Consider the following 27,656-nt stretch of genomic DNA (forward strand, 5'->3'; position numbering starts at 1 on the left):
CTGAAGAGGCAACTGGCTTTCAGGGCTACAATTAAGATTATAGTTTCCTAAGTACTACAAGCAAGTTCTGATTTAGATAATTATTACAAATAGATCATGAAACCATTAAAAATACTGGCAATTAGAACAAATTAATGAGAAATAGAAAAATAAAACAAAACATGTATCTAGAGAGAAAGAGAAGCTGTCAACAAGGATTCTTGAAAACATCTATAAAAATGACTTTTTTATCTGAATGGAGAAAATAAAGCAAAAATTGGGTATTTTTGTACTGTTGTACAAATAGCATTTGTACAATGCTACTATTATTTCAGAATAGTAGCATTGTACAGCTATAATTGCCTATGCCCTTTACTACTCACACTGCTGCATTCTGGACCAATTAGAACAGGGGTCTCTAACCTTGGCCACTTTAAGACTTGTGGACTTCAACTCCCAGAGTTCCTTAAGGTGGCTGAAGAACTCTGGGAGTAGAAGTCCACAAGACTTAAAGTGGCCAAGGTTGGAAACCCCTGAATTAGAACTTCTGCAATGTATTGAAGGGCAACCCTATGTTGAACATTTTGCCGAAATCATAGTGCCTATTCCAGCAAAATTGTTTCTCTTAAAGCAATCCTGTAAGCCTCTGTGGGTATACTGTTACGTCTAACCACTAAGAAAAATTACGCTGGGGGGATGGTTCTTAAGAAAGGGTACATAGACATGACCGGGTTTGTTCTTCTGAACCCTGCCATAGTGCTGAAACAGAGGATTTCAGTGAAGCAGATTCCCATGGCTCTGCCTGTCCTTCCCAAGAGCCCCACCAAAGCTGTGACTCAGAATTCCCTCTCTCGCTACTAGACAGCAAACAACCTTGCCAAGCACAACCTGACTTACAAGGGATCATCCAGGTAAGCAGAAGGTTGCTTCATGTTGAGTGAGGTAATATTTTAAAGCTTTTTAAAAGTTGAGAACGCCACCTTTATTGCTTTCTTCTTTTCCACCCAGGAGAAATTCTTGGAAATTAGCAGCTTATATTTTAAGCCAGTGCCATCCAACCCCCATTACTATTTCTATTGCCCGCCTTCCAGCAAAAAAGAGGTAGGAACATATGTTTATAGCTCTGTCATCATTCTGTTCTGGGAGAGCCTGTGAAAGGACTTGAACTTGAAAGAAGAATTCAGTACAAAGACGTTGGATATGTTACACGGAGAGTTTTTGTTTTTGTTTTAATTTTAGGAAGAGGTTTCACGGGACCATCCGGACAGAAAAGGCAGTGAAGACGTGGAGAGTTCAGAAAATGATCTGGCAACTGATGAAGGTATTAAAGTTTTCTGTACTCACTGAGGTGAAATTTGGAGCTGGAGATGGTGTGCTTGGTGCAGTTTGATAATTTGATCATGAATATTGCAGTTGTGGAGATATGAATTAGGGCAGGGGCAGCCCAGATTTAAGTGTACCTTTCAGTCACAGAAACTCATTTTGCACCGGTCACTACTTTCAGCCCAAGTTACACCATAGTGTGGTCATTATAGGAAAAAACTGGAAGAGTCAACAGAAAAGAGATGGAATCTAAATGGGATTTTCCCATCACACCCTTGATTGAATGAAATTTGCTACGAGAGAATGTCTGGCTACCCAGTTTTGCTGAATCATATTTTTGTTTGGGTAAGCGAATTAGCTGCAGAGAGCAGGATCCTAGCTGAGCAATGCTTTGGAAGAGTGAAGGCAGAGAGCCAGTAGGGCTACCGTTCCATACAGACTGTTTTCTTTGTCTCCCCAGCTATACTTGTATTTCTTGCTTTTGGCCACGATATGATTGCTGTGTGTTTCAGTTTTCCTAGACTAACTTGTTACTGACAGAAAGATTCTTAGTTCATTTAACTCATCTAAATTATCTTGGAAGCCTCTAGCAGAAACATTGTCCAACATAATATCTTATATCAATAGTGAGAATCTGTAGCCTTTCGGATTGCAGATTGGATCGCAGAGCTCATCACTCTCTGCTATTGGCTGTGCTGAGTATGGCTTACGGCCAATGACAGCACCCAGGGAGCAGCACATTCCCTGCCCTTACCTTAAAGGTTGGAACTCAGGTAAGAGGCTCCTGTTACTCTGAAGCAATCATTTGTGTGTATCCATAGAATTGCAAGGATGCTTTTGATGAGTCGAAAGAGCAAACATCAGTCAAATGTCCTGATTTCCTAGGACACATACTCTCCATAAAGAATCCTGTACATCTCCGGCCATATGCCTGCTGGTTTATAAGAAAACTAAATGTTGTGCTAGAACCAATGTAATATGAAGTGGGCAAGATAGTTCAGAGAAGATAGTTTTGCAGAGGGGAAACAAATCATAACTTATATGGCCAAGTGTACCGTAGTACACTGGGAAATATAATCTCTACAAATGGAAAATAGCATGTTAATCTCAGTTTTAACAGAATTACATGCCATGTTATCAATCACTGATTAGCCAACCATACAGACACTGCTGGGCCATTGTTTAATAAATCACTGTAATGATTTTAGTTCATATTCACTTACAACTTTATATTTTTGATATAAATTACCATTGTGTACTTTTACATGTGGTTGTGAGCCACGGTGGCGCAGTAGAGTGCAGTATTACAAGCTACTTCTGCTGACTGCCAGCTGCCTGGATTTGGCAGTTCAAATCTCACCAGGCTCAAGCCTTCTATCCTTCTGAAGTGGGTAAAATGAGGACCCAAATTGTTGGGGGCAATATGCTGACTCTGGAAACCGCTTAGAGAGGGCTGTAAAGCACTATAAAGCGGTATGTAAGTCTAAGTGCTATTGCTAATACTATTAGTGCTGTCCTTTTTATCCAAAGCCAATTTATCTTGCTAATATACACTGTTTATTTAATCCTTTTAGGCTACACTTTTAAAGGAGGACTGATCCACTTATATAGAAGAAATCCCTTCTGGTACTTTGACAGCTTCTTTTGAAATTGATCGATGCATTCTTTTTTAAATAGGGAATACATCCAGCTATGCCATTGGCACTGAGAGTGACCCAGAACTGGAGGTAGAATATCGGGAGCGCTTGGACCAAGAATTTTTAGAAGCAGGCTCCTTGTCAGATTCCAACACTGTTAACCAAGATGATGACTCCTTCAGTGTCCTGGGAGACTCCCTGGCAGAACAGGAACTTCTGGAGCAAGACATGCCTCCCCTCTTTATGCACTTGACCTGTTCTGTGAAGCTACGCAGCCAGCACTGTTCCATGCCTGTTTGCTCACTACCTACCTGCCTAGGTGAACAAAAACAAACAAGATGAAGGTTTGGGATGGGAATGATGGGAGACATTGCATATGGCCAGATAGAAACTCCCAAAGGAAATGTGGATTAATGGAGTCCTATGACTGAGCTCCAACCTCTCCCTGAGCATTTGGCAAAGAAGCATAAAGAAGGGTCTCTGTGAATAATATCTGCTAATTTTCTATAGGAGATGTGCTGGGCGGCCTTGAAAGCTCCAAGGCACTTCACACAATTGACCTTTCTGACCTTTGTGTGACCCTTGACATTTTTGTCCTGACTGTTCCTCTGGAGATCGAAATGGTGAATGATTTACATCACAATAGGTGGGAACTCACGTTTATCAAAGGGTTGGGGAGTTTTGAAGCCTGGAAAAAAGTTCAGAATCAGATATTATTTTCTTTCTTTCCACAGATACACCTCTGAGAGCAGCATCTCCTTCACCCGTTCCCCAGGACAGCCTTCTTCTTTCCGTTCAGATGATGAGCTTATGCACACTTTGGACAGAATGCCCTCCTCCTCCACTGATTGGTATTATATATATTTTTTCCTATCAATGTCTGCGTTAGGATGTATGAATGGAAGAATCTTAGGTAGAGTGTGCATTCTCATTTTGTTTTCAAGGCATCCAGCACTCTCCAATCTTCCTGCAGTGCACAGGCAAGCTGTTGAAGCCACAATGACAGAAGTGAGTCTATCTTCCCCTGGGATTGGGGCAGCTGGAAACTTTGGGCATTATCCTTGTTCCTCTGCCTTCCTCTGCTCTTCTGCACTAGAGCATGGCCTGGCTACGAATCATCCTTGGTAGGAATGCAGTTGCTAGAAACAGACTCTTACTGGAGAGTATTCCATTCCATGATCTGGACTTTCCTCTCTCCTTTCTCAGATCCGTTGGCTCCTGGATGATGAGATTGTGTCAGCATTGCGTTACTCACAGCCTGTCACTGCTAGTATCTTGAGTCAAGCAGCTTCTCACATCTACAGTTCCCAAGGCCGCCCAAGCTGCCATTGTGAGGTGGTCCCTCTGCAATTTGTATTTGGGCCTGAGAATTCTCTGGAGAGGTTTCGTGAGGTAAGCAGGATTCTATCCTTTTGCCTTTTTATAGTTTTTTGGATAGATTTCATGTGATTTCTATAGTCTACAATCCCTAAATAAAAATTGAACATTCCTAAAGCTCTGTGATTGCAGATAGTTCTTAAAAGCCTGAGCTATGAGCCTAAGGAATCTCTAAAATGTTCACCAGCAAATGGTGCACAGCATCCAGATCTGAAGCAAGCAGGGGCATTTAAATCCACCTGCAGTTCCTTCTCTCTGCCTGGTGATTGCTGCTAGAAGAAACCTTCCCTTTTCCAGGGCATGTATAATAGTTGCATGTGTTCAGGAAAATAATTACGTTGTACACCATAGAAGAGAATAAATATCAAATATGTGGCAGGCAGGAGTATTTTAATGAATAAGTCAAATTTAGGGACTTCTTTAGATTTTGTTTTGTTTTGTTTTTATCCCAGCCCTGCTTATTTCTGAAGTAGGCATTTGGATGCCAAAATTTAAACGCAGCCCTTTGGTCTGGAAAAGTTGTACATCTCTGCCTTGGATGTTAAACCAGACCATAGTTGTCATTTCACAATAAAAAAAATTCAACAGTACTTATTGAAGCTATAAGAAATAATAATGCAATGAAACATCCCAGACCAAAATTAAAATTAATGAGTAATAAAAATAAAACAAAAACCCAAACTTATCTGCAGCCCAAAAACTGATGGCACCACTTAATTCAAAGAATCTCTAAAATAGATTTTTTTTTAAATTAACTTTTAAAAATCCAGCAAAATGGAGCACGGATTTCCAGGGGAATGCTGCTCCATAATAGCGTACCCACTGAAAAACTGTATCTGCAAATTTCAGCTCCCCCACTCACTTTGGGGAAGTGAGGAGTGACTGACGGTTTCTCCTGGGATATATGAGTCTGGCAGGTTGACTCTGTCTGGAGAAGATAATCCTGCAAGTAGCATATAGTTTAAAATCAGCTCTTTGAATTATACCCACAAGCCAATGCAAGCTCTGAACCAACAATCTAATACTCTTATGCCAATATATGACAACGAATACCAATTATCAACAGCTAATCTGGATTAGTTGTAGCTTCTGAATTGTCTTCAGAAACAGCCTCACATGGGATACATTATTGTAGAAAAATAATAATACTGAAAACGCAAGCAACTTGTGTCCTTTACTTTATGGTTGTAACTGTCATACCAAGCAGCTGAATGAAAACCTCCATCTGTCGTGTGGTAATAAGTTCAGGAGGACTATCGTACCCTGCTCTCTCAAGAGTAGTGGTGTTCTATCAAGAGACAACACTGCAATTGTAACAGTGCCTCAGTGCAGTGTACAAAGTCTGTTTTGCCAAGATTTTGTTAGCTGCCCAGAGTCACTTTAGTGAATATGGACACACCTAGAAAAGAGCTGGAATTTACCACAAACCCTTTCAAAATTGATAGCACCACTTTCTCCAATAATGAGCCCTACAAAACTGCCTGGATCCCTGGAAGTGACTCCCCACTTCCCTCAATATATTCCCAGACATTCTGCTATTTGTGCCATAACCTCAGTAGCCACAGGGAACCAGCAGTTTGACAAAACCAGCTTCCCAACCATCCACCCAACGATGTCCTTCTTCCTTCACTTAGCTTAGGCCTACAAAGTAAGATTCCCCTCCCGCTCTCTCTTCTTTGTTTGGATGCTTCTAGGAGTTCCAGAAAATGCCCTTACCTGGCTATGTCCTCAATCCTGAGGGGAGTGATTTCTACTATGCATCTGTCAGTCGCCTACATGCCTCAGTAAGTGGACCCAGCCCTTCTGTTACTCTTGAGAGCACTATGACAGGAGGCCGGTGTGACAGCAGCAGCAAAACAGAAGGCTCCCTATCCTGTTCTACTCCCGCCGACGAAGCTCAAAGTCTCTGGGCATGGTCAGCAAATGAAAACAAGACTGGAGAATGTCTGGGCATAAGTAACCAAGTACCTGTTGAGGTAAGTGTCAGACATGATTGAAACAGATGAGAAATGGTCATTGATATGGGACCACAAAGGTGACTGTTGAGGAAACATCCTGGACTATCTTATCAGTAGAACTTTGCTCTGCATCTTTCCTATTGATGCAGGTGTCAGACCAATTAACATCTGTGGATCAGCAGACCAGTATTTTGGAGCAGGGTTGTCCAGGTGAGGAAACTACTTTGACGCAGGTGCAACCTCAGGCCTCCTTTTCAGACAAGTGGAGCAGTGAGCAATCTCTGTTAGCTACACCATCTGTACCAAATTTAACAGAATCTGTGATCCCCAGCAAGGAAGGTGAGAAACTGTCACCAAGCATTCACAATTACGAAATATAAAATGACTTCCTGACCATTTTTTCAAAATGAAATGTAGTCTTTTGAAATAGGCATGGTATTCAACTCTTGCAGCTTTTTGGGCTGCTCTTTTACTTATTTCTATTTTTTGTGCCTACCTTTATTATTTTTACAAATAATAATATTTTTACTTATCTAACACACCTTCCTCCTATTTTCTTCACAACAACAACCCTGTGAAGTAGGTTTGGCTGAGAGAAAGTGACTGACCCAAAGTCACACAGCCAAAGTCATGGCTAAGGCAGGACTTGAACTCATAGCCTCCTGCTTTCTAGCCTGATGCCTTAACCACTAGACCAAATTGGCTGCTTTTGTTCTGCTTGCTTCAATAGAACTAATTATAATCAATGTTACTTCGGGGTTACATTTGATTTTAAAATACAGTAAATCTTTATTGGTTGACTTTATTCTTGATATACTACTTTATGAATGATAATATTACAGATTTGGAAGGCTTTTTACTCGTTTGAACTGTTTTTAAATGTTATACACTGAAATTTAGTTTTCAAGTCAAATATACTTTTGTGTGTGTGTGAGAGAGAGGATCTAACATATTTTATGTTTTGTATTCATTTACTGTTGCATGTCTGCATTTCTCCCTAGTATTTTATATGGCTTATTGAAACTCTTTGAACAAAAATTTGAACACTTCACACTGATTAAAAACTCCCATGTTCAGGCCATCATCTTTTCTTTAGCCCTGACTGTTACACCATAAGTTGTGATCTTCTTCATAGTGTTACTCCAAGATTGATTTTTCTATAATCTAGATCATTTTAGTACCATTGAGCTCATGAGACTGCAGTTCTAGAAAACTACTGCATGTCTTGTATTTCAATTTTGGTATGAAGTGACTCTTGCTTAATTTCTGAAATCACATAATATGTGCAGTGGTCAGGATTTAAAAAAAAATACTTTATGTACTTTTAGTATGCTTGCATCCTTTTCTTTTCAGGCTTTTTTTGATGCTTGAGATGCCAGATTGTCAATTTTGATGTTTAAGGCAAAGATTCTCCTCAGGGACATGAGGAATCTTTCACTTTGGGAGAAGTCTCTTAAGGACACCTGACTCTTTCTTTACAGGTTGTTATAGGAAGCAACAGCTTAGTCAAGTGCAAAGTTTGGTGTCAAGCCAGGGAAGCATGGATTCTGATCTTCTTGGTGAGTGGATGCATCTTTGCCATTCAAGGGGGGGGGGGGGCAGTTTTGGAGAACTGGGGAAATATCCGTCTAGGATTTCCTGACGTCATAGAACCATTGGCTAGAATCTTCTGATAGAAGATTCATAGAACCAAGAATCTTCTGATATTTGTAGGATTAATTGACTGAACTCTTCACAGATAGCAGGATACATTTTTATTTCCCAGGATATGATGGAGGTAGCAGTGATTCTGAAGGCGAGGAGGCAGTGATGAGTGACCTAGAATCCAGGTGCCCTTTGATACCTGACTTCTGGCTGATCATCAAGATTCACCAGGATCGGGTTGAAGTTTATTCCCATACGCGGTAAGATCCTGATTCTCATGGCTCCCTAAGCAGAGATGAGAAAGCAATTCCCCTGAATGATTTTTCTGACATGGAACTGGATGATCTGTGAATGAGCAATTTGGGGAGCTCGAACTGCGAAAGAGATATTACAGCAATTATTGGCTGTGAATTTCACACCCAAAATCAATTTCTAAGCATCTGTCAGCGTGCTGCTTTCCTCTCATCCTTGTTTTGCATTTATCATATTCATTCAGTGATATAATGAAAGAAAGTGGTGTTGCCACAACTTTGTGTGTGTATTGCCCAATCTGTACCAACTATATATTACCTTGGATAGACTGCGATTCCTATAATTCTACTGGGGCAGGAAATTAAGTAGTGTAGTTTAGTGGAGTTCTGCTGACTGGGGAATTCTGGGAGTTGAAGCCCACACTTCTGAAAGTTGAGAAACACTAATCTAGTGCATCTAGAGGACACCAAAGTGGAAGATAATAGCACTTTATGCTTGGAAATTGAAGTTTCCTCATGGCTCAAGTTCTGACACTTCTCTTTTTCCTCTCTCTATAGCAGCTACAATGCAATAAAAGCAACACAAAATGAGGAAGGAGAATGCATTCAACTTCACCGGACAATGGTAAAGAAGGTTGGAGAAATTTGTCGTGTTGTTAACCAGGTAAGTAGGGCACATTCAAGCTATAAAGCCTGCTCCTTAAATGATAACAAGCTATCCCATAGTTTCGTGGAGGAATGAATAGTGCTTTCTTATGAGTGAGAAAACCCAACTACAAGCCTCTTTTTTAAAAATTGTCCCACCAATCATTTAAAAACTAACTAAATTAAGAAAGGGTAAACCAATCGCCTTAATGTCTGCTTTTTCTCAGGTAGAGGAAAGGGAATTCAGCATAGATTCTGGAAGAACAAATCCCATTGGGGGAATGACCTGATTGGCACTGTGTATTTAGAGTGTGCATCTGTTGTACATATTCCTAGACTGGTGGGGACCTGTTCATTGTCACTTATGCCCTTGTGATCTCAAGATTGGACTGTTGCAATGCAATTTATATGGAGCTGAAGGCACTTCACCTAGTGCAGAATGCCCTGGCATGGACAGTTACTGACACCAGTTACTCAGCATATGTGACACTACTGCTTCACAAGTGCATTGCTTCCTGTGTGCCTCCAGGGGTCATTTAAGATGTTGGTTGTCACTTTCAGTCCCTTTGTGACTTTTGACCAGGCTATTTATGGTCCGAGCCTCCCCATTGGACTCTATCTGAATATGGGTTTGGCCTGAGCCCGGGGCCCCGAGCATGTGAGAGTCCATCTTTTGGCTATGTGGTACTTGGTTGGATGATGCCCAGCTACTATGAGTTTTATTTTTATTTTTTTACATTGTGTATTTTATGTATTTTATTGTAAGCTACCTAGAGCCGTGTGTAAGATGGGCAGCTTTATAAATCAAATAAATAAACACAGAACAGATGGAGAGGTTAAAAAATGCATTGCGGAAGAAGACAGTGCAAACTACTTCTATATTCATACCAAGGAAGCTCCATGGATGTGTCTGTGGAGTCACCAAGAATTGGATTCAACTTAAAGAAAACTTCACATTTTTTTACAAACTCCTACTTCTTTGAGCAATTTTTAATAAACAACACCAGGGGGAGCCAAAAACTGTTCCTGATGTGAGGAAACAATTACATTAATGCTTCCTGCCCCCTTCTCTTTAAAGCGATTGCTGCTACAAGATCTGCATGATAGCCACATTTGTAATTCTCTGTTGGTTGCTGAGAGTGAGGAGGACATCTGGAAAAGTGAAACACCTTATACCTATCGGCAGCGCACTGGGCCTGATGGTAGGAGCTTAAAATGGATTCTTGCTTAATGACTGCTCTGTTTAGCAACCATTCAGAGTTATAACAATGCTGAAAAGCAACTTTTATGAGGAGTTCTCCTCCTTAACAACCCTTGCAGTCGTCACCTGATTGAGATTCTGGCACTTTGAAACCAACAAGGCATTTATGACCATAGCAATATCTCACAGTCACACTTGCCATTTGCAGAGTTTACAGTCAGCTTCCAACAAGCAGGCTCAACAGCAGTAACATTGGAAGTTGTGGTCATGTGACAGCTGATTTAATTATTGCAGGGGATTAGTTTAACAACCACAGTGGAAGTGAGGTTGTAACTCTGTTCTGGTCACATAATGTCTTGCATTTGAGGTTAGTGACGGATTTGGTGGTCCCCATTACGGTTATTAAGCTAGGATTACCTATATTTTACTGTATTCCAGTTACATCAACAGACTTCTCATCAATAACAGAAGAACATAAGTCGTGTCCCCCCTCCCCCTTTTTAAAAAAAAAAATTCTGTAAGATTTATGGCAGTATCTTGAGTTGAAAATCTTCTTGCTTATGTTTCCATTCACCCATTGCTGGTTATATATTTCCATAGTTTTCTGCAAGGCTAAAATATCTATTGTATGTTTGGATTTTGATTGGGATGGCCATATGTATAGAAAATATTTGTGTTTGATTTTTGGGCTAGCTGTTGAACAGTGGGGGAGAGCAAATCTGTGGAATAATATCCCCCTCCCCACTTTTCAGATTATCCTGGAGAGGAAAGCTATCAGCCCCGCGACTATCTTGCAGCCACTATGCAGTTCATACCTGGACATTTTGCCTGTGATGCAGTCTGGAGTACCACCATCCATGTGCATTCAAGGCTCAAGATGGGGCCCAATATGGGTGTCGCCCGCGGTAGGTATTTGGGTGTTTAAGAAAGCTAGATTGTCCATTCTTGGACTACGTCTTGTGTCCTGACACAGTAAATTGTCTCCTTCCTGTTAGTTGGCAGTCCCTAGGAGATAGGAAAGGTATTGATAAGGTAGTCCAGAACAGGATATAGAGTTTCATGTCAGTCAAGATCAGGCAGCGATACAGCAGTCTCTTGAAAAGAGTGGCTGCCGATATGGAATGTGGGGATGGCGGTAAGTAGTTTCTGAGAGAATGATCATGTAATTAAAAAACGAGAGAATTTTATAGAGGGGTTTTGACATTTAGAACTAAAACGTTGTAGTATCGAGATTTGAGCAAAGCAATTGGAAGAAATCCAAGCAGTGAGATGAAGGTTGTACCTCCACAGTAATGTGTTAAAGTGTTTTAAAGTACTACTTTTTCAGAAATAACTTCTGTTTTTAAAATCACATCTGCTAAATACAGTAGATGATGTTAGCATGTATTTGAAACTTTCTCCAGTGAAGAATTTTGTCCAAATATTCTCTGATACATAATACCTTAATTGGAACTCTGCTAGCATTTAATACCTTTTCACATATTGCTTAATGCCTATTAATACTATCAAATTAAGACAGTTTTCAAATATTTGGATGCGTCCAGGAGATTGGTAATTATAAAGTTGAGTTAATGAATGGGTTGTAACCCAGAGAAACTGGTGGGTTGGTATCTGAAAATCGCTATAGATTGGGCATTAAGCTAAATCTGTCTCTTTGTAAACTTGTGCTTCTCACTCTCTCTTCTGCAGCTATCCAAGCCCTGCGCTCTGTGCTCAATGCCTTCTCGGTTGTAAACAGGAAAAATATGTTTGTTTACCAGGAGCGTGCAACCAAGTCTGTTTTTTATTTACGGTAAGTTCAGTATGTCCTTGGACATGTCCACCACATTGTTCTCAAAGTTCAGAGGAGCCTGCTTGAACCATAGCCTGCTACTGACTTGGGTACTGCCTTGCTTTTGCCCCTCAAAATGTTTTTCATTCATTAGAACAGAGGTCGCCAATCTTTTGGACCTCAGGGACCGCCAAACTCATAATTTTAAATCCCGCGGACCAGAGTCCCTGGGAAAATCCCCAAAAAAGTCTGCAGGAAAATTCCCCACCCTGTTTTCTTACCGATTGATCATTCTTTATTTGAGATTGCAGGATACAGTCTCCAGCTTCATTCTCATGGGGGGGCGGGGGGAGATTTTTGGCTTCATGCAAGGAAAGCAGCAGAAGCAGCAGAAGTCTTTCTTTCTCTCCCCCAAACTCTGCCAGAAATGAGTCTTTGTGAGATTTGTCACGCCGGCATAGTCACTTGGAGCAGGATGCCTTGCAGGATCCCAAAGAATCATTTCTGGCGGACTTTGGGTGAGAGAAAGAAAGACTTTTGTTGCTTTTCTTGCATGCAGCCAAAAGCAGAAGAAGAATGAAGTGGAAAGAAGCAGCCCAGTGGCTAGGCCAGGTGCGTGGGGCAAGTCCCCCCCCCTTCCGCTCTTTTCCCTCTCCCCTCACTACCTCGTGTTGTTCGCAATGCAAGGGACGCAAGCCATGTGTTTCCGTGGGCCATGTGGGCAGCACAGCCTTGTGTTCCCACGCAGCCTGGATTAATTGCTTTGGGGGGTGCTTTGGTGGCGACATTTCCCTGTGGACCACCAAAATTTTCTCACGGACCACAAGTGGTCCCCAGCCCACTAGTTGGCGACCACTGCATTAGAACATTCTTTTTTTCTTTTTTTATTCTAACCCAGGCTCTCCGAAACCACTTCTGGTGGGAAGGCTGGGGAAAATGAAATCCAAAATCTTGTGTGCCGTTCACTGGCACTTTCACGCAGCCAGGAGCCCATTTACACTGAAGACTTGAGTGTAAGTATCTGTTACATTCCCATGGAACCTGTGTGTCCTTGGTGCTAAGAGAGAGTACAGGTGGTCCTTGATTTATGATGGTAATTGGGACCTGAATCTCTGTTTCTAAGCAATACCTTTGTAAACTACAGTCCTCTTGCTTTGTGACAACAATCCCTACAGTTGTTGTCAATGACTGAATCTCATAGTCATTGGGCAAGACAACGTCCTACAACCAAAGACGGTAGACAAGTTGAGAAGGAAGTTACAATCCCAAGCCTGCTGCAGGGTGGATGCCTGCTGCCAGATGGAGGAAAGAACAAGGGAGTACTCTGGGGTGAGGTGGAAAGGGTGTGCCAGAGGCAGGGCACGAAAGTGCAAGGGAAGGTCGGTTAGGGTGCAAAGGTGTGTGCAAGAGGCATTTTAGGGGATTAGGGGACTGGAGGTTAAGAATATAAAGAACAGTTGCTGGAATTCGGTATGACTAGTTTTTAATGAAAAGAAGGACATGATAATAGTGTTTCAATATCTCAGGGGTTACCACAAAGAAGAGGGATTCAAGCTATTTTCCAGAGCACCTGAAGGCAGGACAAGAAGCAATGGGTGGACACTAATCCAGGACAGAAGCAATCGAACTAAGGAGAAATTCCCTGACAATTAAAACAATCAGTGGAGCAAGTTGCCTCCAATAAGTTGTGGATGATCCACCACTGGAAGTTTTTAAGAAGAGATTGGACAACCATTTGCCTGAAATGGCAGAGGGTTTCCTGCCTGAGCAAGGTCCCTTCCAACTCTGTTATGCTTTTCTATTCATCAGTCGGGGAGGTTGCACAAAGGTGTGAGGAGGCATGTGAGAAGTGTGCGGTGGGTGCACACGAATCTAAGGGTTTGCACAAAAGGAATCACCACAGAGGTTGGTGAGAGTGTGCAAAAAACACCATGTGCAAGTAGCCGCATAGCACAAGCACAGAATAGCTATGGAATGATGATGTACAGATGGGAGAGACCTGTGACCTTCCCTGCCAGCTATTCCATTGACTTTCTGGGGAAGCTGGCAGGGAAGCTGATAAATGGCAATCATTTGAAGGGGTCTAGTTGTAACTCTGAGGACTGGTTATAACCAACATTCGTTCAACGCCATCGTAACTTGGAATGGTCAGTGGCCAAATGGTGTAGGTGGACGACTGCCTCTGTACTGAATGCTTACAGTGGGAGCTTTGCTCTCTTTCCACCCAAGCATTGTGATGTTGCTTTCCTTTAATAGGGCTCTCACTCATCCTTGGGAGCAGCCTCTTGCCGCAGCGTGGATTCAGCTCGTCCTATAAGCCAAATTGATAGACACATCCAACTAGTGGTTCATGGAGTGGCACAAGCAGGTAGGCTGGGCACACACTTCTAATCTGGTAATGGATAAGCCAGAAGGAAGGAATGCCTGTGGAGATGCTGCTGTTGCTGGCAGAAAATAAAAGACACAAATTTAGAAGCTGTATTCTTGTATATTTCCCCTTAATTTAATAACCTCTTGTGCATATCTCCATTGTAGCTTCTTTGTTCCAACATTTCCTCTAGCCATATTATAAAGGCACTTTTGGGATCGTGTCACAAGACACACAACGCACTCTAATATATGCAAATATTTGGTCTGGAATTATAACTAATATAGCAACAGCAGGTGAAAGAGCAGAGGAATGGCAGGGCAGATCCCAAAAACAGTAACCTAAATAGGTGACTTGACGGCACTGTAGCAGACCCAAGAGCTGTAGTGGCATTCAGGTATAAGAAGCTCAGACTACTACTCCTTTCGTAGGACCTGAGATCACAGATGAGCTGGTGAAGGTTCTGCGTAGGCGTCTGGATGAAGCCACCCTGGATATCATCACAGTTATGCTTGTGCGGAACTGCAAACTCACTCCAGCTGATGTGGAGGTATTGGCTGAAGGAAGTACTGAACTTGCTTCCTGAGATTGTTGTAACTTCCAACTGGAGTAATTCCCCCCTCCCCTTTAAAATAAGAGCTTTACTCCTTGGTTAAAATCTCCCATCTTGTGGACTTCATGGTCTCAAAAATATTGAACTATTGACACCTATTCCTTCTGCAGTTCATACAACCTCCAGGCAGCCTGCCCACTGAAGTACTGCAATTTACTCTTCCTACTTCATGTCTGCCTTGGCTTCCAGCTGTAGCCTGCTATCTACGACAGAATCTGCTGATCTTTCTTCACACACCCAAATACACAGATAGCAATGTGGAGAACCATTTCAAGGTGAGTGTGTGGTTACCTTGAACGGCATGCTCAGTTTTTGGAATTGAGTGGACCTCTTTAGGTTGCCAGGTTACGTTGGTTCCAGTCACTGCAAACAGTTATGCTGGAGGATAATTTTATGGCTAAAAATAAATGTTTGCTTCACTGCTATATACTCTCACATTAGACTGAAGATCATCCCCATGATCTGGTAATCATATTGTATTAAGAAGAGCTACAATTATATATTATTATACTTTTTAAGTGTCATCATTTTAGTTCTGAGGACTTTAAATTCAGCTTTCTTTTGTAAGGAGGCATATCTGAACACTAGCTTGAAGTAACCACCTTTTCTTGCTTTTCAGCACTGCCTGAACCAGAATAGCAGCAGCAACAGTCCTGACTTGGATCTCTATTTATATAATAAGCCAGGAGGTCAAGGCACTGGTGGCAAAGGTACTGTGCATGTCTGCTCCATTACAACAGGATACAGACTAGAGCACATTGTAGCAATAAACTAGAGCACTTTGGAACAGTCTTAAATACATGAGAATAAAGGCTAGTTGGGCTACCAAAAAGGTAGAAGATTCTGTGAAGAGCCATCTATCTCTTGGTTGGTCCATATGAACCAAATTATGAAGTTTCCATGCATCTATACACTGTATCTTGCCATCTTTCCAAATATGTTGTTCTCCAGATGTGTTACCTATTCTTTTAAACAAGCAGAGTCAGTAGCCATGCTGGTTATTTGGGTTATTGTCAGAGTGGAAGTATAGTATAACTGGAACATTAGTAAAGGCAGCTCTAATACTATGTCTCCACTAAGATGGAGAGGCACTGCAGTTTTTTTTAAAAAAATCCTCTCTGCCATTAGTGGGTTGTAATTCGGTGAAAGTTGTTGTTCAATACTGACTGCACATTTTCTGATCCAAAATGAAATGGCATGTAGGGGAGGATACAGTATTCTTGAATAGGGGAGCCAGCCTAGCTAGAGATTAAAATATTTCTGCTTGGAACAAGACATTTTCAGTTTTGGCCAATTTATTTAGCTGGTAATGTTGGTTGGTGTTAATCGGTGTCACTTATATGCAGAGAGAATAATGCATGTACTTACACTACTCTTGCCTCCTTTTCCACCTGCACTGTGGTTTGGTTGTGTGGGTAATGCATCACTTCAAAGTGTGTCTGACCATTCTTCTGTTGTGTAGGTTCCATGTTGGATCTTGTGCAGCACCTGTTTCCACCTTCCCAGTTTCAAGGTAGCTTCCTGTAGATTCCAGTGGGCCACTGATTTTTTTTTCCAGTGCTGCTTCCCATCCTCATTTTTGATCCTGTGCCTGCTGTGCTGTTGGCTTTTGCTCTGTTGTTTACTGTGTCATCCATGTTTCCTCTTCAGTGTTGTCACCCAGATCTTTTTTCCAGCTCTTATCTTTTCTTCTTGGTTCCAAGGAAAAGCTTTTTTTTTCCAAGTAAGAATTATTTGTCAAAGTTAAAGAATCCACAACAAAAACAGGAAGTAATGGTGTATTTGGTGGCTTCAGGTGGAGATAGAATAGTTATTTTTCTGTTCACATTTAAACCTTTAATCTTGAAACTGTAATGGGAGTAAAACCAGTGGTGGTATTCTACTGGTTTGACCCGGTTCTGCCTAGCCGGTAGCAATGATGACTGGTTCTCTCCACCGCTCTGCTATTGGGCCCACCCGCTTGCCCAGGCTCCCATACTCACCTTATCTTCTGCTTTTGAAGCACAGCTGCTTTGCACAGGACAGAAGAGCAGCTGCTGAAGCAACCGGGAAAGTGCAGGCTTGCAGGAGATGAGTTGGAACGCCTCTGTGCCTGTGCAAAGTACATGTTTTGGTGCACGCAAAGTGGGTGCATGCGTGCAAAGCGCACCCATCAAGCCACACCCACCAAAGCGGTGGTAAATGTTTTTGAATCCCATCACTGAGTAAAACATCATGCACATTTCAGAAGATCTGTATAAATCTATGGAGCACATGCTGCTGTAGGGTTTATTTTGCAACACAGAACAACAGACAATTTTCTTCTGTAATCCTGGAATTGTGAAGTGGGATTCCATGATACTCTGGAATAAAGGTGTAAAACTATGCAATAGCTGGAGATGTCTGACCCTGTAATCCATTTAGAAACAGTCCTAACTGAATGGATTTTGTACTCGAAATCAGAATAAATGCTGAGCTCAGGCAAGACATTTTCCTGGTGACCCATTTGTTCAGGATCTTAAAACTGCTGAATCAGTGGAAATGGGACTGGACCTCTTGAGTGCCTTCAGTATTGTGCATCTTTTGGGGCAGGTTTTTTACATGTAGATTGTCAGATGGATTTCTAAGTATTTTATGGCAACGTTGAGCTTTATGGTTCTATACCTAACAGAGAATAGATGACACTACTAGCTCTTCCTTTATCTTTGTTCTCATGTGGTTGTTGAGTCAAAAACATGATTGTGTTTCAGGCGCGTCAGTATAAAGTCTATACTGGGAGTCAGTATAAACTTAAAGGATCTGTTCAGTTTGCTTCCATAAGAGGGCTTATTGCATGCCTGGAATAGGCTCTCTTTCTCTTTCCTAGGCTTGGTTTAGGAGACATATCTCCACCCGATCTATTTCTTCCATGCAAAGGCTACATCAGGCCAAGGTCATGCTAATAGGAGGTGCTGAGCATGTTATGATTACCTTTGATGACGGGGTGCATGACTGAGATAGCATCTACAGTGTCTCTGCTATCATGCACCTTCTGCATGGAGGAACTCACCACTTTTGTTTATAACTGATGCCATTTTAAAAACCTAGACAGTTAGTGTCTGCTGATGCTATCTATACTCTAGAGTGTGTCCTTACCTTTTTGCTCACCCTTCTTAGGAACTTTGGCATGCAGATCTTTTGCTTGGCAAAGTGTGATTTCTATAGAATTAGCATTTGTCATTGTCTTGTTTTTTTCCTACGAGTATAATTAATGTGGTGTATTACAGGCCAGAAGAAGGTTAGAAGAACTATAAAGAGTTACCACCTACAAACCTTGATCCCCAGTTTTCAAGGGATCCTGACACAATACAGGAAACGAGCTACTTGCTTGCTTGCTGCTGTTTGCTGGAATAAGTCAAAATAATCTATAGAGAGGGCTGATCTGTTGTCTGATGCTTTTGCTGGCTGAATTTTGCTAAGCCTGCAATGAATTCCACTGTTTTATAGGTAAAAGCCCATTCTCCTAGTGGCCCATTCCCAGGTCTCTTTGTTATCCACGTGTATTTTGATTTCCTTGTCCGCATTTGTTTCACCCTTTCTCTCTGCACATACTTTTTTAAAAAACCTTCCCAAGTAGCATCCCAAGGATGCTGAGTTTCTGTAGCAGGTACCAGGGTGAATGGGCTCAAGCAGGTCTTCTATTTCCCTGCAGGTGTCGCATGCATTGCCCTGTCCTTTGTGGATCACTGCAGAAATCCCATTTCACTGGCTCGCTGGGTGAGGCCCTCCACTGTCTTGCTGAACACTTCATTTCTTCCAGAGGCGGACTTTGAGAGCTTGACCACAGCCAACAAGCATGAGAGTGAACCTGGCAAGTCACAGTCAGGTAGGAAGGCAAGATTTTTGTTTTCCAAAAGAGCTCATGAGCAAAATAATGGGACCAAAATGAAACCAGGTGCGCGGTCCAAGTTCGGGGTTCATTTGGGAATTGCCGTAGCTTTTTCTAAGAGGTATTCTCTTGAAACAAGATTTTTTTCTTTACAGCTCTCTCTCCTCTAGTTCGCTTTGACATCTGGGAGAAGGGAAACATCAGCGTGTTGCAATTGTCTGAAAGACTGCGCCATGCCCTGCGCCACGCCCTCTGTGATGCCCTCATGGAATTTCATGTGCTCCCCAATCCGTTGTGTGTTGAGACATCCACTGAGCCGGAGGATCCGGATAATACTGGTAAGATCTTTCGGTTTCTCTGTTGCTAAATTCAGCAAAATTATTGCAGCCAAGAAATGGCTCTCAAATGACTGTTCTTAGGAGCCAAGGAATTCATGGATTTAATTCTGTATTATCTAAGTGTTCTTGAGGCTTCGGATAGAGGTCTGCCATTTCTGCAACTTCACTGAATATAGCAGGGTTTGAGCTTAGGAATAGTCACGTGCAAAGGCACACAGCTTACCATGGTGTTATAGCTCTTTTCCAAGATTTATGGTTGCTTTTTGTGGAGTTCTTTTTTACTGGCATAAAACAATAAGAGAAGTTAAGGTTAAAGCAGTTTCTAAAAGACATAGAAAATCATGTGGCTTAAGACAGTTCTTCCTATGGAGAAGAGTTGTGACTGGAAAAAGAGGGAGTTTCTGGTTTGAGTAGTGTGGGATTTTCACTAGCTCTAATAGAGACTGTACTTTCAGGAGTCCTGCGCCGAACAATGTCTGAATCAAAAGGACTGACTCAGCATGCCAGAGGCAGAGTATGCCCTCCATCTCTGCCCTTCTCAGTGCCCACCACAAGTTTGGGTGAACCTGTCACACCTACAAGCAAGATGGGACGACGGAGCTTTTGGGATAAACTGGTAACGACTGTGGAAAATAGAGGGGGGAGCTGTTTTGAGTGCGAAGGGGAAAGGTCAAAACTCATAAATCTAAATCGAAGAACTGTTACAACGGAGCGTAAACTTCTAAGAACTTCTTAAGATAGTCAGTACTCTAGCCATAATGTTATTACATGCTTTTTAATTCAGTATTATATTTTTCAACCCCAGACTGTTAAGAGATACATTTCAGCCTAACGTCTCACAGTTCCAGGAAATACTTTGAAATTTACCCCATAAAGCAGAGGTGGGCAACTATGGCAACTGTGGACTTCAACTACTCCATGCTGGCTCAGGAATTCTGGGAGTTGAAGTCTACAGGTTGTAAAGTTGACTTAATTGCCCACTACTTCCATAAAAGATCTCTAGAAAAGGCTTCTGGCCTGATGGCATAATTGTATACCTGTTTCAGGTTAGACCCACAATATGTGTGCCATAGTTGCAGAATAATATATTATGTGTGGATTAGTAGAATGCTCTTCGATTTTTGAAAAAAACCATATCAAAGCAGAATTTGGCGATATCGAAGTTCGTCTAATACAGAGGCTTAAACGGACATGTTTCCCTGTGCTCTGTCTTAATTTGTCAGAGCAAACCAGAGATGGCAGATCAAGGAAGCCCCAAGACTACAGATGACATTGTGTTGGAGCGCCCTGAAGAGAATCGCAGTCGCCGTCGCCATAAGACGGAAAGTGTCAAGCAACACTCAAGCCAGGAACGTGCTGCTTCTGAGCAGGAGCAGAGCCAAAGGCAAGCATAGTAGCTTCCATCCACATCATCTTCTAGGAAATTGTGGGAGGGGTTCTTTCTTCCAGGCCGAACCCTTCACTTTTTTTTTTTATGTACTGGGGTGGACATGTGCATGAAACTCCCACATCCCCCAAAGGGGGCCTAATCTGATAAGCAATAGGACAACCAGGTGCCAGTAGGTACCTTGGGCAATTGAGAGATCTGCTTCTCGCCCACCCAGTGATTTTTCTTTCCTGTGATCTGTTTTATTCTTGAACCACTTGGACTTTGATATCTTCTCTTCGTAGACGTCGGACTTGCCAGCTAGAGGAGGGAGATGTTGGAATTTTGCACCCAGTTTTCAGTCAGACTTGCCAGTCCTGGATGGCTTTTATGAACCGTTTGGGTATGTTTCTAATTTCGTGTCCTGATCATTTCTCTTTTTCCTTGGTTTCAGCTTAGCTTCATGTGGGCAGATTCTGCTTTTCTTTCTGTATTGATACAGTTTTTTTAAAATCTGGATTTCCATTTAAGGGGAACAAAACTCCCCAATAGGAACAAAATATAAATCTAGGATGCTGTTCCTTTAGTCCAGCTCCCATAGTTGGGGGAAATAAATAGCTCGCTGGCATATGAATGATTAAAAACTCAACACCCAGAATAAGGTAAAATAATAAACGAAACTTACCGATGGACACAAAGCATCTTGGTTTTTTGAGAAATGTCCTGGTGAATTTTGTTCAGATATATGTTGGCTTCTTCTCTATAAAGGGTGTCCATCAGTGCAACAGTGTGTCCTGGAAAGTGTCTCCCGCTTCCTGCTGCCTTCTATCATGCTGCAAGTAGTGAATCTCGTCACTACTTTAGCAAGTGACACCACTGTCAAAGTGTTTGAAAAGGTCAGGTAAGTGCTGAGGCTCAACTGCCCAGATAATAGGGAGCTGCTTACAGTTTTAGGAAGCTCCTTTACAAAGATGGGAATAATGTATGTGGGGGCGGAAGCCGGAATTACCAGATGGATATTTGCATACCAACATGTAACATCTTACCCTTTGTACCCTTTGCTGCAGTGGTCCCCAAAGCATGTCCTTTGTGCCATATTCTCTGACCCCAGGCACCAGTGCCCGACCGGCTGTTATTCGACAATTTACTCTGCTTGGACGGAGCTTCCACCAGTGGCGCTGCAGCACAGAACAAGGTGAGTAGCTGAAAAGTGATTCCTTTACTGCCTTTGGGGTTCAAGGAACTATGTTTCATAATGCAATCTTTCTAGCTGTCAAAGGATTCCAGCGCTTCGAGAGTACTGAGCTTAGCTCTGCAGATAAAGGTTGTGATGTTGCTCCCCGACAAAGATTCCTCTTCATGGAAATCATTGACAAAAAGGTATGTGTTTATGAGTGAAAGCTGGGCAGTAATTTGGTGGTCTGAAGTCTGATCCAGCAATGCTGAAAAGGAGTTTTTCTTGTCCCGTTTTCCTTTCCAGTTGGTGTTGTACATTTACAATTGGTCCGTGGACCTGGGCAGTGCCCTGAACAACTCTCTCACTCGCTTACTACAGTGGCAGAATGCTCGAGCCCACGTAGTACACTGCCTGCTTAGCCAGAAGCTTGGGCTGTTCCATCATTACTGTTATATGGACACCCCTTGGCACGAGGACAGCAAGCAGGTATTTACATTCTTTGCTTCTGTTTTCATGATGTTCTGCTGCCTCTAAACTAATGCTACATCTCTCTTTGTCCAGGAGCAAAATCCCTTCCTAAACTCGACCCTGGAAATTGATGCCCTAATCCGGAGCCCCAGTGTTCCTCCAAGCAAGGAGCAAGGACGTCTCAGCAGTTCTGCACGCATCTTGCAGCCTTTGCACTTTCCTCCAGACATGGTGCCCTTTGACGAAGCTCTGCGAGATGTTTCGGTCATCCAGCCTATTGTTCACAACCCAGAACAGGGTGTTCATGACCCTGTAGCCCAGCATGGAGCTCAGTTCCTAGAGATCAAGAACACAGAGAGGAAAGGTAAGTGCAAAGTTAGGTCTAGAGGGGAGTGATAAGCAGGATCCCGTATTACTACTGTTCTGGGGCTATCCTGAGAATCCCTGTGTGAAAACTGACCAAGGAAAAATTCATCAAGGCAATACAAAATAAAGCTATAGAATGCTATAGAGCCAAGTGTAAGGCATCCAGAAAGTATCCATGATACCAGTCACTCTGAGACATATTCTCTCCAATTGATTTATTTAGGAACAGATCTGGTATGTCTAAGGCAGTTTCCCAAAGTGAAAGTATTTTCGCCCGTTACAGAGAACCCACCTTCTCTCCTCCCACTTCTACACTTCATAAATCACGAGAACCAATTAACTGCAACTGGAATTTCTTAGTACGACATACAGAATAACCTTGAACTTTTCAACTCCTCCACCCCCCCCCCTTCCATTATGTGGCAGCTGAATTTCAAAGCTGACACCAGGTTAGTTCCCATTTTCGAAGATGCCAAATCTATAGTACAGGCAAATGTGTATGAATTCTTAAAAGTATAAGTTTTCAGTTGGGAATGCTCTCTGGCAAAGAAGAACCTGATAGTCCAAGAATGTCAGAGCCCTGCTCCCTTCAGCTCCTGCTCCTGTTCCCGTTCCACAGAGCTGGAGAAACAGATGAAGATTGAGAACCTTTTTGTGACATGGCAACAGCGTTCTGCTCAATCCAACATGCCCATCAGTGTGAGTTTGGGGCTGGGACATGGGGCTGGGATGTGATAAGCTACAAGAATGATGATGATAATCCCATAAAATGTTTTTCACTAAAAGGAAAGACTGTAAATTAAACCAGTGTAATCTTGAAATATAGTTCTCTGAGGATCACTTATATTACTGCTGTTCTCATGTTGGTATAAATTCATTTTTATTAATTGCCAGTGTTCATCATTTGTTTGGACATTACTAGCTGATAGACTATAAACTTTTTCACCCATAGAAATGTTCTCCTCTCCTCTCCTGCCACTTCTACTGTTTCTAGGTGTATTGTGTGGAGCTTATGATTCTTGTAGTTTTCTTGTAAATTGTGTGATCATTGTGGTTTTAAAAAGTGCCAGGGTTTTTATGCAAATAATACTGTACAAATGTAGAAATGAGTCACTCACCCTTAGGAAGGAGGCTGTGGCAAAGAATTTCTGAATAACCTTGCCAACAAAACTACAGGACATGTCCAAGCAATCATCAGAAGTCTACTGACCAAAAGGCAAAAAATAAAATATTAAGGACAGCCTACCAGAAACTACAGCATACCAGGATGTCAGCGTCTCTCTGTCCAAGAGTCACAATAGACTTTTTAGTTACGTTCCGCAACCTAGAAGCCAGCAAGAACAACTACATTCAGAAGAACAAATGAATTGGCTTTCAACTGCTTTGAGTATATTTTAAAAGCAAAAGATTTAAATGACATAAGAAAAGCCAGAATAATATCCCCGATTCAGGCTCCATTATTAAATCTTATAGTGCAAGAAATTAGTTTTTCATTAAATATTAACAGATTGTTACTTGTTGGGCTCTTAGCGCTCTCTGAGCTTGTTCTCATTTTGCAGAAGTTTAGTTACCTTGCTCAGTAATGCCATCAGCACATTAATATACATTAGCATATGGTGGCTGTTTTTATGCAGCTTATAGAACACCAAGAGCACAGCAATTCAACTGTGAAACTACATATATTCGCCACTAGTGCAAGGAAAATTAATTTTCATACATTGTCTTGGCTATGTCAGAGCAGATCTGATAATCACTGATAATTTTTCTTTCCAGCCCCTTTTTGCTAGATAAGTAAGTTTGAAGCAGCAGGTATATTTATTTCTTGTTCTTGTTTGGTTATCTGCATATATTTAATACAGCAGACATTCATATAAGGTCAGTGGTGCGCCATGCCTATTGTCCAGAGAAAAATGCTTAAGAGGTAGATTCCCTTGAAAGCTTCCCATTTGTTCTCCAGGAATGTTATATCAGTGGGGTATTAATACATGGAAATAGGCTTAAGCAATATGCAAAAGTTTTCTCCTGTGTGTATGTGTGCAGCTTGCAGACCTAGATACCCTGAAGCAGTCATCACGCTTGGTCCATTACTGTGCTACACCCCTGCTCTTTGATCCAGGCTTCCGACAGCAGATTCAGGCAGACCAACAAACCAAGCTGGAAGGCAAGGTGAAACCAGGGGAGAGGGAAACACCTTTTGTAATCCCTTTCCTCCTCAAGGCTTATGAGGGTGGCTCATAAGAGGATTTCTTTTTCCTCAGATTGAACTAATATGGAGGGAACAATTTGATAAGAGCCCAATAAACGAGATTAGAGTAAAACTTCTGCCTAAAGAGTCATTGGTGGAGGGTGATCCTTAAAATGCCATTGTCTATTTATTTGGAGAGATACTTTTGCATAGGTATAAACAGATGATCTGCCATTTTATAGGTAGCCCTTGACCTGTGACCCTTTGTTTAGTGATCATTTGAAGTTACAGTGGCACTGAATGAAGGATCTTATCACTGTTGCTGAAATTGCGGCTGTTGCACCACCCCACAGTCATGCAAACATGCAGTGTTTGGCAGTCTGCACATACGTATGACCTCAGGGGCACTTCAACTCTCCTCACCTGCCAAAATCCCCCGATCTGGGCCCTTTTGGTCCCTGTGGCCCCATTTGCCCTAATTGACCTTGCCAGCTTCTGCTGAGCAAGAATGCCTGGCCCGGCCCTTCGCAAGACAGTTGCTGGCACACAAGGCTTTCTTCCCCAGATCATGCATGAGACTTTCCTCATGAGACTTGAGGAAGATGGCCTCACGTGGTCAGCGGTTTCCTCATGAAGGGCCAGGCTGGGCAGGGCTCATGAGCAGCAAGAGCAAGAAGGTAACAAAGGTCAACTGGGGTGGCAGAGGAAGGCTTGGAGTTCAAGGTAGGGAGGGTGACTGCAGGTGGGGCTTGACTGGAGGGGTTGTGGCTGTGGCTTACCAGAGTGGCAACCAGCCCCTCTCAGTTGCGCTGCGCTGCTGGACCAGGTTGGGTTAGGGCAGGGGTGTCCAACCTTGGCAACTTTAAGACTTGTGGAATTCTGGGAGTTGAAGTCCACGAGTCTTAAAGTTGCCAAGGTTGGACACCCCTGGGTTAGGGCTTTCTGCAGACCCAAAGCTCTGACGCTCCACTGCATATTCTTTTCCCAGCTTCCCTGCTCTTGTACACACGCTGTGCCCTCTTTCCCTGACCTTGTCCTACGCTTTTCCTGAGCTTGTCCTACGCTTCCACAACCCCTCCCCCACCCCAACTCCTGAAGAGCCTGTGTCAGGCTTCTCCCACCTCTTTGCAGCATCCCTGCACTCCTTACCTGGAACTCCCTCCACTTCTCACATAGCAACCTGCACATCTGGAGTTATGACAGCAACCAGGATTGCTGTTGCTAAGCAATACGGTCACATGATGTTGCACGATCAACCGCATTGCTTAGCAGTGGAAATTCTGGTCCCAATTATGGTCATAAGGACTAGAACGCATGAAGTTATACCTCAGACCTCCTGGTGCTTTCAACATGATTTCCGATGGTGGCCTCCCAACCACTGATGCCAATCTTCCTACAGGATCCTTCCTTTGTCCCAAACCTTTTGAGACCTTTCAAATTATCATACTTCTCCTCCCCCCTTCCCCCACTTATTCTTTCTAAGTTTCTCAGAAACAATTTCACAGACATCGTCTATTTTTGGGGAGAATGTCTAGACTTGGATTTTGTCCATTGTATCCAAAGTCCCTTCCATAAATGTCCATTAAATCCCATTATTACTTTATATTCTTAACAAGTAAGGGCTGAATTTATATGGTCTGATTCTCTTCTAATTATCAAAGCAGTTTTGGGGGCTCATTGCAAGACTGAAGACCATATATCACTGGGCTTAAGGTTATTACATTACATAAGTTCAACTTTTCTCTCAGAAAATATCATTGTTTGATCTATTTGCTCACGTTCAGAAGCGCCATCGTTCCAATGACTCCACAGCATCTGGTAGGGACCGTAGCCACAGTTGTGACTCTGCAGAAGGGCTACCATGTAAATCCAAGGATGAGGCCTGGCTGCTGGAACTATGTCATGCCTTTCTCCAGCAATACATACAGTATCTGCAGAGCATGGGCTTCATCTTAGTACAGGTGCGCCCAGCCTCACCTGCTCGCAGGTTAGTATGATTTAGCAAGGACAAGGAATTTACAAGTGAAGTGGGAAGAGGGTGTTTTGTTTTGTTTTTAACTGTTCTGGGTTGCAGTAAGCATATGGCAGAGAGATGCTTTCTTTGGGAAAGAACTTCCTGCAAAATGTGATTGAAAAATTATCAGGTGGAAAAACTTGTTAAAAGTAGACATGCAAAATTTTAAGTTTGTTTACGATATATTTAATTTTAAAAAAGAGAGAGGTTATCCTGGCAGGTCTTTGAACTTCTTTCTGTATTACTCTGGATTTCCAGCAGCACCAGTCGGATTAGAGCTCTGGCATCAATGGCCGGTGAGACACGGGGCTCCTTCTCATACTCCAGGCCAAAGATGGATGGGAGTCCAAAGGTAAGAAAGCTAAATATGGGTAGGTTGCTAGTGTCAGGGTTCCGGCAGTTACTTCAATTAAATCATGAGCCTTGAGCCATACTCCCAAAACTAAAGAGGATTTATTTGAAGGTAACATTCTACGTCTGGCACTAATCTGGGCGTAGCCAACTCTGAGATACGTAATTCACTGTCACCCTTGATCCTGCGTTTCCCCCTACCCCTCTGGGTGTATCAGGCTCTGTTGGCATTGTTGCTTCATCATAGATAGGTGCTTAGCTGAAGGGAGGCTGGGCCACCTAACGGAGAGATTGGACCTCATGTTTCCTAGCCAGTGATCCCTTTGGGAGCATATTTTTTAGGTAACCATCTTGGAGGCGTACTCCTGAAAAAAAAATGTATTCATTTTCTAGACCATGAACCCTCCTGTCACAGCATACCATTTGCAAAGAGCTTTGCCTGGAGGCATTGTACTAATGGAATTGGCTTTCCAGGTGAGTGGAAATTGCCTTTTGCCATGACCAGACCATATGGCTTAATAAGTAAGAAGAACAACAGTCAAGGTTCCAAGGTCATTCTGAAGATGGATTGCAAATACAATGGGGAAACTTAAGGGTATAGCCAACTATTGTGAGATGGTATGCACTAGAATTGCTGGCGTTGTATGTGTATGTCTGTATTTGTAACCTTCCTAGGCTGAGGGCCATGTTTCAGTTGAGTATTCTTTTGGATTGGCTTGCTAAAAATATGGTTTGAATCCGAGACAAACTAATCTTAGTTTTATTTCATTTAAGTTT

General features: G+C 42.4%; 1 protein-coding gene across 7 annotated transcripts in view; it reads left to right on the top strand.

The window, feature by feature from the left end:
• SZT2 (SZT2 subunit of KICSTOR complex) overlaps positions 1–27,656 on the top strand; it is an 81,661-nt gene that overhangs the window by 41,135 nt on the left and 12,870 nt on the right. For 2 of the 7 annotated variants that reach the window (XM_087960068.1, XM_087960069.1), the window contains exons 29-65: positions 737–890; positions 988–1,080; positions 1,219–1,300; positions 2,980–3,258; positions 3,450–3,585; positions 3,674–3,790; positions 3,884–3,947; positions 4,146–4,331; positions 6,011–6,292; positions 6,424–6,613; positions 7,756–7,833; positions 8,040–8,178; positions 8,728–8,833; positions 9,893–10,016; positions 10,768–10,920; positions 11,705–11,807; positions 12,685–12,799; positions 14,043–14,154; positions 14,586–14,704; positions 14,878–15,042; positions 15,387–15,477; positions 16,230–16,280; positions 18,438–18,611; positions 18,770–18,952; positions 19,408–19,568; positions 20,176–20,336; positions 20,624–20,721; positions 21,087–21,219; positions 21,386–21,513; positions 21,589–21,698; positions 21,799–21,981; positions 22,057–22,327; positions 22,949–23,028; positions 24,370–24,495; positions 26,299–26,501; positions 26,787–26,880; positions 27,273–27,353. In XM_087960068.1, coding sequence (XP_087816194.1) covers positions 737–890; positions 988–1,080; positions 1,219–1,300; positions 2,980–3,258; positions 3,450–3,585; positions 3,674–3,790; positions 3,884–3,947; positions 4,146–4,331; positions 6,011–6,292; positions 6,424–6,613; positions 7,756–7,833; positions 8,040–8,178; positions 8,728–8,833; positions 9,893–10,016; positions 10,768–10,920; positions 11,705–11,807; positions 12,685–12,799; positions 14,043–14,154; positions 14,586–14,704; positions 14,878–15,042; positions 15,387–15,477; positions 16,230–16,280; positions 18,438–18,611; positions 18,770–18,952; positions 19,408–19,568; positions 20,176–20,336; positions 20,624–20,721; positions 21,087–21,219; positions 21,386–21,513; positions 21,589–21,698; positions 21,799–21,981; positions 22,057–22,327; positions 22,949–23,028; positions 24,370–24,495; positions 26,299–26,501; positions 26,787–26,880; positions 27,273–27,353 — 5,125 coding nt within the window. Of the gene's footprint in view, positions 1–736; positions 891–987; positions 1,081–1,218; positions 1,301–2,979; positions 3,259–3,449; positions 3,586–3,673; positions 3,791–3,883; positions 3,948–4,145; positions 4,332–6,010; positions 6,293–6,423; positions 6,614–7,755; positions 7,834–8,039; positions 8,179–8,727; positions 8,834–9,892; positions 10,017–10,767; positions 10,921–11,704; positions 11,808–12,684; positions 12,800–14,042; positions 14,155–14,585; positions 14,705–14,877; positions 15,043–15,386; positions 15,478–16,229; positions 16,281–18,437; positions 18,612–18,769; positions 18,953–19,407; positions 19,569–20,175; positions 20,337–20,623; positions 20,722–21,086; positions 21,220–21,385; positions 21,514–21,588; positions 21,699–21,798; positions 21,982–22,056; positions 22,328–22,922; positions 23,029–24,369; positions 24,496–26,298; positions 26,502–26,786; positions 26,881–27,272; positions 27,354–27,656 lie in introns of those variants that run through there. The other 5 variants (XM_087960070.1, XM_087960071.1, XM_087960072.1 and 2 more) reach the window with 4 other exon arrangements.

Source organism: Notechis scutatus, chromosome 3 (assembly GCF_049901735.1).
Source record: "Notechis scutatus isolate UNSWTSFEM ecotype Mainland chromosome 3, rNotScu1.2, whole genome shotgun sequence".
NCBI lineage: Eukaryota > Metazoa > Chordata > Lepidosauria > Squamata > Elapidae > Notechis > Notechis scutatus.